Source organism: Nasonia vitripennis (assembly GCF_009193385.2).
Source record: "Nasonia vitripennis strain AsymCx chromosome 2 unlocalized genomic scaffold, Nvit_psr_1.1 chr2_random0012, whole genome shotgun sequence".
In the NCBI taxonomy this organism is placed as follows: Eukaryota; Metazoa; Arthropoda; class Insecta; order Hymenoptera; family Pteromalidae; genus Nasonia; species Nasonia vitripennis.
In genome coordinates this window covers 378,757-389,734 of record NW_022279619.1, presented here as the reverse complement: position 1 = coordinate 389,734, position 10,978 = coordinate 378,757, and the positions used below count along the sequence as shown (strand labels likewise).

General features: G+C 35.2%; 2 protein-coding genes across 11 annotated transcripts in view; one reads left to right on the top strand and one right to left on the bottom strand.

The window, feature by feature from the left end:
- LOC107981573 (hepatocyte nuclear factor 4-gamma) overlaps positions 1–10,978 on the bottom strand; it is a 436,128-nt gene that overhangs the window by 95,469 nt on the left and 329,681 nt on the right. The window lies entirely within an intron of this gene.
- On the top strand, positions 87–8,194 carry LOC116416608. The gene is made up of 5 exons (XM_031925559.1): positions 87–1,315; positions 1,481–1,534; positions 2,072–2,291; positions 6,446–6,482; positions 7,853–8,194. The coding sequence occupies exons 2-5, from the start codon at positions 1,514–1,516 to the stop codon at positions 7,875–7,877; spliced, it is 303 nt and encodes a 100-aa protein (XP_031781419.1). The 5' UTR covers positions 87–1,315; positions 1,481–1,513; the 3' UTR covers positions 7,878–8,194.

The following is a 10,978-nucleotide window of genomic DNA, read 5'->3' as shown; positions in this document are numbered from 1 at the left end:
AAAGTAACAATTTCCTTATAATAATAATAAAAGTTAAATTACGATAAACCACGACAAAGTTCCCCTACGTAATGTAATTATTTATCATTTCACCAAGTTTTAAGTTTATATGTCAATATCACACAAAATAAATATTAAATTACATGATTTTGAGACATTAATCAAACTTTGTTCATATAAACTTGAAATTGTATTAAATGAGGGATAGTTAAAATACGTAAGGCAGCTATTGGATTCTGACACCGAGGCGAAATACATAAATATAGCTCATCAAGATGACGTCACTATCCCAGCGATTAACATGGAGTCAAATGTAGCAGATTTAGTTTTCTGTTAAAAAAATAATTTCTGTGTCAAGTATTTGCGATCGACAGTAACGTATTGATAAATGGCAATATTATATAGGTTGTAGTCATCGCGTGAAAAGGTCCTGCAGGTGAAAAATGTCTATACATCTACTAAAACGACAGAGAATAACCACACTTTTTTCGATACCTGGCTTGCAAAAATATCAAAATTTTTCACAAAATCCAGTGAGAATTTTTTTATTTTTCTCCGTTGTTAATGCTCAAAGCGATTTTCTGTGCATTAAACAGATCTTTTTATCTAAGATTTTAATTCTTGTTTTCTCTGTTCCCACAATTTCCCACTGTACAAGAATTGTTAACAGTAATTATTAGTACTTTTTCTATGTTGTGTAAACTGTCTGCTATCCACCGCACTTATGTTAATAATAAAAATCACGAATTCATCTTAAATTGCTATACTTCGTAATAATTTTGTCTGAAATCGTCTAGTTTTACTGATCACAGCGAGATTATGGGCAAGTGTGTTAGATACCAATATTGTAGTTTATCTTAATTTTGTTTTTATAATTTGTTAAAAGCAGATCAGTTTCTTTTATTGTCCGCTATTTTGTGGCGGGAAATCCGGATCTGAATTTACTTTCGGACCTCATTACCATATAACTTATGTATTGCATTGCAGACAAAGAATAATTGATTATCTGACAAGAATAAATCAATAAAAGAAAAAATAGTTGAAGATTATAAGCTTAAAAAATTTCTCTCAACGAGAAGCCTATTAGCAGCGAAAAAAAGGGATAAATTACAAGTCGCAATAACAACCAATGGTGATTCAAATGGTGATGATGATGAAACTCTTGCTAGCCATGAGCCTTAAAATCTTTCGGATCAAGAAGAGGAAGCAAATAAAGAGAATCAAGGCACTATGACCGAAAATTAAACTAATGCGCAGAGTAATAAAAGTAAACCAAACATCCAAAAAAGGAAGCCAAAGAAATATAAAATAGCGGGTTAGTAGTTTCATCTTTAACTTACATTTTTTCCTCTGTGTAACTTTTTAAACTGCTCTTTTCCCTCATCCCTCCCTCTTCTCATCCCACCCACTCCCCCTCCCTCTCTCTCCTCTCTTTATTTTCTTCTTTCTTTTGATATATTATTCTTCTATTTATTTGCAGAAAAATTCGAGCTTAACATAGGACACAAGAGATATGAAGAGCTGCACGAAGACGGTATGTCATGTTTTTAATCCTTTCTTTAAAAAATGATGGGCTTTATTGTGAAGCATTTAATAAATAATCAGTCGTCTGCTACAAGAATTTAGGAACGGAAATTAAAAGTGCGAATTTTATTACATAACCTACAATCGCTTTAAATTTTTGATGCTCAGCAGGCGGCAAAATTCAAATTTTATTTATGACATGATAAAAAGTGGGCGCAGCGCACTTAGATTTCCTAGTACACCAAAAAAGTTTATCAGCAAACATTTAAGTACGAGAATATTTAACGTTTTTTTTAAATTCAAAAATCGGACTTTTGTATCGGTATTCTTTACCAACAAATTTACTTACAGTCTGACAACAAGGCTTTCGGATCACCAATCTTATTCATTGTGCAACTAGGGTATAAAGTACGCTAAAACTCCTTTTCTTGATATGGGATTAATTTTAATCTCTTGATGTGGAAAAATTATTTCCAATATAAGAAAATATCCATGTGTGTGTCTTTGCCTATATTACAATAATATGATAATATTCAAACATTTTCAGATATATTTAGGATTAGATGTCTCAGTAGACAAAGAAATATGGAGAGAAATGAATAAGAGAAAACCTAAAAATTCTACGATCTTTTTGAGAGACTTAATGGAACTTATATGGCCTGAAAACGAACTAAAAAATAAATGTCTTAAATTACATCTTACCTCGTTTCGATACACTGGGGATGAAAGAATGGAGTCCGAGCCAGATCGAATGCAATTACTCAAAGGTACTTTTGTATAATCAATAATAATTATATGAATAAGCATACGGATTCAGTTCAAGCACTCGGCCTAAAAAACCCTTTGGTGCACATCATATTTTTTGTAACGAGCGGACATATTTTTGTATTTTTTCCTACGTGTTAAACAGGGCTGACGTGACTATTTTATAACATGGCAACTACGCTCTTGTTCGAACATTACACAAAAGTAAAATTCAATTTTTTCGTAAATAATAAATAAATATTGAAAATAAATCAAAATCAACGCATTTTTAAAAAGATTAACAGATTAATAGATACAAAAAACGCGAAAATCGTTCGTTTGTTACAAAAAAGACATTTAAATATTTCTGATCCTCCTGATCCCTCGTAATTACCCGTCATGATCCCTCGTACTTACCCGCAATTTTACGTGGGCTGGATACCGCTGTCGATTATGACGTAGGAACAAACTTTGCACGAATGATGGAGAATCAGAACTATTTATTACTACATGGTGCACCTAGGGAGGGGAGGGGGAATTGGAATTTTCTAGCAATAGCGAGCTATTTGCGCACGAAAAACGAATAGGAAATGAAGGACTTCACAGTGTATATCATTTCAATAAAATGTCATTCTTACATGTTTATATATTTTTAAACAAATTTTAACTAATTTAAACATTTAATAACATTTTGAAAGTCTCTGAGCAGCGGAAGGATAAGTACTTTTCTCTCGCTGCGTGAAAAACTTGATTTTATATTCTCTTTTCATGCACTAAAAAAGCCCTTTTGCGTGCACTTGTCAAAAAAAATTATTTCGTTCCTGAAGTGTTCTTTGAGCAAAACTTCGGGCTCTGATAGTTCCACCGGTCAAAAGTCTCGATAGGCTCAATTTCAAAAAAACCTTTTACTAAGTTTTTTCAAAAAATCATAATTTATTAGTTTTTGCTTTATGCATGCATCTATGCAGTAGCATCGTACTGTAGAAAAATGCTCTGAGAGCCCATCTTCAAAATGTTATTTCTTGAAATTATATTGTATCTTGAATATAGAACTTTTATCAAGACTTTTGAATAACAAATGAAGTACGACCAGAACCTTAAGTTTCAAAGTTTTTCAAAGAACGCTTGTCTTCTGCTGCAACAAAGATGAACTCGATACTGACAGTAACTCGTATAGACATTCCTCGAGCGCTTATTGATACAAATTAATAAACCACTAAACATATACAACCCTTATCTCATAATCGCATAAACTTCTGAATCTATAAATTTGTCTATATATTTTTATCCTTACAACCATTAATCAATTAACCATAAAATCCTAAAACCTTTGAATCCAGAATTTCTTGAGCTCATAAATCCATAACAGAATAAAACTACTTTGAACTGACATATAATAAAAAATACTTGTTTCCATGATGATATCAATTGCTAAAGAAAAGTATCATAGTATTAAATATGTACTGGAACAGTCTGGCAATTATAGAATAAGTTTTGTAAATATTATAAGCCAGGCAAAACATTGCCAAAAGCCAGCTTGAAGAATGGTTACTTTATCACTATTCCAAACACTTTTTTAGTTGTCTTACTCTAAAGAAGGCACGTGGAAAGGAAAAACTAAAAAATCTTTCTTTAAATACATAAAATTCTTTCTTTTCCTTTCGTTGTTTCAACAATCAGTACCGTCCTTATCAGGAAACTGCCAAAGTAGGTTTCATTTAATCGAAATGTTCCTGTACGTGCAAAAAGTTAATTAACAATAACATAAAGTCAAAACTCGCAATTACGGAATCGTTATCAGTATAGAATGTTTTCTTGCTGAGCTCAATTTTTGCAGGTCAACAGCGAATTTATGAGTGAGTCAGTGCTATAAAAGAAAAGTGATGGGCTTATACACTAGTATCCTGCACGGGCATGGATAGTGTTTTTATACCTTTATTCACTTTAGCACTCTATTTTTTGCCCTTATTTTTGTTTTGAACGCCTTTTTACTACCAATTTTCTGGCTCATACCTCTTACGCCTGCGAGGCATTTCCGGTCAGGATCCAGACTCACACATTTGCTAGTTAAGCTGACAATAGTTTCAGTTTTAGCGACCAGCTCCTCACCAGTAAGGCCGACTTTCTCTGCCTAGTGCATCGGGCTGGCTACCCTAACATCTTTTTATTTACCTCTGATATATTCTTCACTATTGTTTCGTATTCGCCCAGGCATGTGCCTGTGAGACAGGAAAACCCTGAAATTACACTGAAAAAAATACTAAAAAAATCTAAGTGACTTTACGGGGAATCAAATTCTTGACGCCTTGAACAGTATTAGCATTATTATTTACGAATTGGTAGCAATTTTCTGTATGTGAATCAGGCTTCTTCATGCTGTTTTGTCAAATGTTAAGAAAGCTTTTTGACAAGAAATAAGAAGGTTAACCTATTGTCAAAATTATTGGTCAACTGGTCATACTGAACTTTCATTTTTGTCGATTTTGGGTAGACTACAGCAACTTGGCAGGGCTGCATCTATCTGAAGTGTCTTAGTAATTTGCCTCGTTAACATATAACATTACACCTTACAATTTCTTGTTGTCAGCTACGGCAATTAGGCATGTCAAGTTAGCCGCCCTTAACTCCTCTGTCCCTGTTAAGGAGACATCGCGAAAACAGGTCATCTAAACAGTAGGTGAGAGGTGGTATTTTCTTCTTCTTTACCTGTAGTCCTCAGAATCTGCGTATCCTATTTTCTGTAGGTGGTACATTATCTTTCAGTGTTCAGTTAGCTAGTCCACGGCTAACCTAAATCCATTTATTCTTAGTCCTCTGGTAGACGCAAGCTATTTCACCGGTAGGGTGTAACTTATGATATCTTTGGCCTGTCTAACTCCATTGGCATTTTGCTACCTTGCACAACGTTGCTATTTGCCAATAATTCCAACGTTTGTCTACAGTTTAGAACAACTTTTAATGTGATCTTTACAAGAGATTGTATGCTCCCTCGACCAGCATACCAGTCTTCCAGGGGCCATCACAGAGTTACTTCAAAAGAACTTCTTAGCTGCAGACAGACGCTGAAAGTACTAGCAAATCGCAACGTCGTAAGACTACTGTGGGTCCCAGGTGTCCAGCGTGGTGGGCAACGATATGGTGGACAGGCTGGCGGGCAGATGCGCTGATAACCTCTGCGCTGGCTTAACGAAGAACTGAGCGCCAAATCGCAAAATGCCGAGGGACTCAGACAGTCCAAGAATATTTTAGGCGATAGCCCTCCTACAAAATTGCTTAAGGCTGCAAGAGGACTTAGTAGAAATGGATTAAGATTAGCCGTGTGCGAGTATCGCTTTACGTAGAGACTTGCTCCAAGTGACCAACAATCTCCTGAGGAGTAGGAGCATCAGTCGCGCCATTCAGTGCATGAGTTGCATCGGTGGCCACGGTAAGCCTACTAGGCTACGTTAGGCCACCTCATTGATTACCACACGAGAACACAACCGGCTCTTTTCAGGGCCACAAAGCTGTCCTACTCTTTGGAGGGGTATAGCAATGTCTTCTTGATAAACCTGTCAACCAGCTTTTCCAGGGTGAATTTGATGATTCCACGAATGAAATCAGGCTGATTAGTCTGAAGTCCTTCGTGACCATATGTTGCGCTTTGTCTGGTTTAGGCATGAACGCCACCTTTGTCAGTCGCTATTCTTTCGACACATACCCCAGTGCCAGGCATGCCTGATATAATTTCTTCAGGGCCTGTGTTAGTATGTTCCTCGCTGCAGAAGTGTCGGGAAAATATCATTTGGACCTGTAACTTCGTAAAGCTCGAACAAACTTGTTGCTCACCTTATCCTTGGTATCTGTCTGCGTAACTTTAACTTTATTGTATTTCTTACGAAGTCGTCGTCAGTATATAGTTGTTTCATGGAGATCGACGGAGTATGTGATTTTTTAAAATATTATTTATACTTTGGATTACAGAGCGGTCCTAAGGTATTTCATCCCCGTTTGAGTCACCCAGAATCCTCACACTCATAAACTTTCAGCGCTTGTTTGTTCCCACTATTCCCAGCGTTCTAGCCTCTTCTAGCCTCCTTTAAGATTCTCGTAGATACTTTTTATAAACTCCCTTATTATAATCTAAATTTAATTAATTTTACGTATTCACAACTAAAAAAGAAAATTTTTTTTACAGCTAAGGTGCCAATTCACTTATCTCGTCACTACACAGTGTAAGCTTATATTATTAGCATAAACTTATAGAAATTAATTTTTCAAATCCTTAATTTCATCACATATCCATTTCTTCCGAACACCATAGACCTCTATTATATAGCTTCTAAATCAATCAAATTACAATTATTATAACCTGTCCTACTAAAAACCCCATTCGACAACTCCCGTGATCACTCGGCTGATTACTCACGCGTTTACTTACGTGACTAAACACGTATGTATATCGATAAATTAATAACCCACACGAGAACTAACTTGATTATATAATGAAGCAATTTATTTTAATATTAATCATGAGGTAATCACGAAATCAATTACGCGACTAATAACATGACTACTTACGCGACTATCCTGTACTCACACGAAATTTTTTACTATTCGGATGTTATACATGAAATTACTCATGTATCTGCTTTAATAATCGTGAGAGTAATCACGTAAGTTATTTCAACAGGATACTGTGTACGATTGATTTAAAAACTGTATTCCTGTGATACATCAATCCTTGATAGTGAAAAATAATTTAGTCCTAATAATCCAAACTACATTGATTAACTACAAATCCCAATTTTATTAACCTATAACCCATCAGAAGTTTATTCTAGTTTATAGTATTATACATTTTTATATGTCTAGTAATAATGATTTTCTCGATGGAAAATACATTTGAACTTTATAAATATTATTAAGTTAATGAGCAGACGGAGGTAATAAAACATAATGTGCAAACACCTGTGTACAGATTTCTGTAGAGATTTCTACACAGATATTTGCATATTATTTTCGTAAGGTTATGCTATACAAAATTCTGAAGGTTCATGTATTCTCCATTAATTTTATTGATAAAACTTCATCTTCTTTATCTAAAAAATGTAAAATAACATAAACATAAAAATCTGCTACAAAAAAAAATATGTGCATAGATGTCTGCAAAATTTTCTGCACTGATCTCTGCACATAATTTGGTCTGTATTTTTTTTAATTCCAAAAAAAAAATTCTTAAAAGCTAAAAACAATAAATGCCTAAATAGGTGTTATCATCCTGATAATAATACCAACACTCTGGCTGTGGACTCCAAATTTTATTTAATTAATAACAGATTAACATACAAATTTTTTAAAACTTGAAAAATAAAAATTGTGGAATTCGCTATCAAAGTTATAGAGTCATCTTCTAAATAATAACACCTAGTAAGGCATTTTTCATAATTTTTTGATTTTAGGATTTTTCTGGAAATTAAAAATAGACGATCCAAATTTTTGACAGAGATCAGTGCAGAAAACTTTGCAGAGATCCATGCACAGATCACTGCACATTATTTTCGCAAGGAAATACTCATTTCATTTGATTAATTTTTAATTTCAGAGTTGTTAGTAAAAAAGAAAAATAAAAGACAAGGACACTGTCGAGCTTCTAATGAACACAATGAAGCCGTATATCAGTCAAAAACTACAATACCTACGAAAAGGGCATTTAGCTGGTATGAAGAAAAACCAAGAATAAATATTGCTTCCTAATAAAATCTTAATTTACAGTATGTAAAATAAAACACGAGTTAATTTAAAAAAAGTTTTTTAATCCAGAATAAAATAGTAAAACTTCTACTTTTATTGGCTATCTTGCGTCGTGGTTATTTGCGAATCTCCGAGCCTTTCTTCCAGGCCCCATCCTACTAGTCTTATTCTTCATCGGCAGCTATAGTTTGCTTTGTAATTGCTACTTACCTAAATATCAATCATTTTAAGAGAGAAGGTAATAAGAAATAGCATTTAAAAACAATTTTTAAGAGATTTTATGTACGAATTTTCATGAAATCTTGCTTTCATAAAAAAAAAAAAATATTTTTCCTGATAAAATTATACACGATTTTACAGTAAATATCACGCAAAATCTCCCATCAGATCTGACTTAAGATCTTACACAAGATCTTGCACAAGATCTTACATAAGATCTTACACAAGATCTTGCACCAGATCTTGTATAAGAGCTTGCTTACACGATAAGTAAAACAATTTTTTTTTCCAATAATTCACTCAAGATATTATGTAAGATCTTATGTAGGTTCGTGGTTGAAAATCGATGATAAAATCTTGTGTAAGATCTGGGACCAGATCTTATACCAGATCTTGTATAAGATCGTTGATATGATCTTACGTCAGATCTTGCAAAACATTTTCAATAGGGTCATCACCACCTAAAACCGCCTTACTATAGACATTCGTTTCTCCCTGCTTTCATGAACTCATGCTCCTCTGCAGTATACTTCAATATCATCATGCTTATCTACCTTCAGGCCTTCTCCTCGTCCTGTGTTTAGCCTTAAATAACTATTGTATTAAGATATATTCATATGTACGCCTGTACGGACCTCTTCTGTCACTACCCTGTAAGATAATTTTTGTATTCTTATATCGAATCATAACACATATGTATTTTTACGCTTTCCTATGTATTCGTCACACGCATCGTACGCCGATGAGCATGAAGTCATCGATCCGCTATGTTATCTGCTTTTTTCCCACACGCAGTCACGACGAGAGCTACCTACGTCACACGCGACTTATCTAAGAACGAAGACCGCCTACGACCAATCAGAACATCGTAACCATAGTAACAAGCATCCATCATTTTTTTATGACCATGGCAACGTCAACGAACAGCCAGCAAGGCCGACTTTAGCCAGCCCCTTGGGTCTTAACTCTTCCTTCATCTTTAGTCTATCTTCGAGCTGGAGCGAAGAAGTCAGTCCACCACCGAAGTTCGAACCTAGCAGTCATTTGTACTTTCTTGACTTATAATTTCGACTTGTCATATTTTCCTGACTTATATTTTTATTCAATAAAATTATACTTTATTTCGACGCTTAAATTGTTGAGTTTTACTCTCGCGAATCTAAGTTAAATTCAATTGATATAAAACGAAGTATTTTTAACACAGTATTAAAATAATATGAAACACTTTTATGAAACGACTGACGCTAGTCAGTATGCCATTGACAGTGCTTTAAGCCAGATGTATGTGCCAAAACTTTTAGCCATGGTCGACTCAGCTGCGCAGTTTAGACACGCGCTATGCGGCTGCAAATTCTCTTGCGTTACAGATCATAAACCGTTTGTCTGGATTTACAATCTCAAGGACCCGACTACTCGCTTAAAACGTTTTTCTTTTAAACTTAGTGAATTTGATTACAATGTGGTTTATAAAGAAAGAAAACTGAATTACGTCACGGACGCGTTATCTAGAAATCTGCCTACAATCGAGCTTAAAGGGAGAATATTCGAGAGCATGTTGACATTAGCGTCATCCGACTCTGACGAAATATTTATACCAGCTTACATGCCAAGCACGTCGCGAGCCGTAACTTTATTTTCGCTCATTTAAACGTGCTTATAATCGTACATACGAAAAACGTGACTAAATCTGATTTGGAAGAAAACATAAACACGCCACGATATCTCTTCACGAGATAAATGACGTGTTGAAACCCGCTAGTAAAATCGACACTCTAGAGTTATCTGACGTGCCGGTCAATTCAATAAATAATAAAGGATTAAACAACTTGAGTGACATATCATCTGATGGGATCGAGCCGCCCGCAGTTGGTTATGATATAGTGAGACGTATGAAAACAAACGTCATCGAGATACGCGACTCTTTCTTGATATATATTGACAAATTAGCTTACTTTATCATGAATAAAAATAATCCGATTTTTGTAGTAGGGCGCAAGCTCTGTATGACGTAGGCTGATATGTACATCACGACAGAGTAGAGGTTGGCTCAGTAATCATTCGGGCAGTGAGCAGGATGGTTATTTTTGCTCTGTGCGTGAAAAAGAACAATCACGTTCGTGTGCAAATCGATGCGCTTGACTTGGCCTTTAGCCACTTGAAAGATTTTTGAACTAAAAAGAAATTAAAATCACTTCGATTTTCGGTAGCTGAAGCGGTAGATGACATACAGTGGGTCACTTTCCGCGAAAAATTAGAGACATTATCGCAGTTTGTGCCTGAAACTAAGCTGCTCTTGTATAAGAATTTAGTGCGTGTACCGGATGAAGAAAAGAGATTTGACATGATACATTCAGTCCATTCTTCGCCCATTAATTGTCACAAGGATGTCACAAAGACATACCTGCGAATAAGACAAGACTATTATTGGCCTTCTTTGAATTAATTAATTGCCAATTTACCCTTTAAGAGTACTTTAGCCAATATACATTACTCTGGTCACTTCCTGTGCATTATATTCTGTTCAGTATATTTCCGGTTCATTGCCGGTTGTTTATTGCTTGTCACTTTTGGGTCATCTTGTATTTTTTCCAATTACTTCTGGTTCGCTTCCGGTTCACTTCCGGTCTACTTCAGGTCTAGTTCCGGGCTACTTCCGGTCTAGTTCCGGGCTACTTCCAGTCTAGTTCCGGGCTACTTCCGGTCTAGTTCCAGGCTACTTCCGGTTTAGTTCCGGGCTACTTCCTATCGACTTCCGGTC

Bases quoted from the DNA above. Each gene is read 5' to 3' on its own strand.
- LOC116416608 (XM_031925559.1), top strand. From the start codon at position 1,514: ATGAAGAGCTGCACGAAGACG. The intron at 2,292-6,445 runs GTACTTTTGTAT...TTTTTTTTACAG, and splicing joins TCGAATGCAATTACTCAAAG to CTAAGGTGCCAATTCACTTA. The intron at 6,483-7,852 runs GTAAGCTTATAT...TTTTAATTTCAG, and splicing joins TTATCTCGTCACTACACAGT to AGTTGTTAGTAAAAAAGAAA.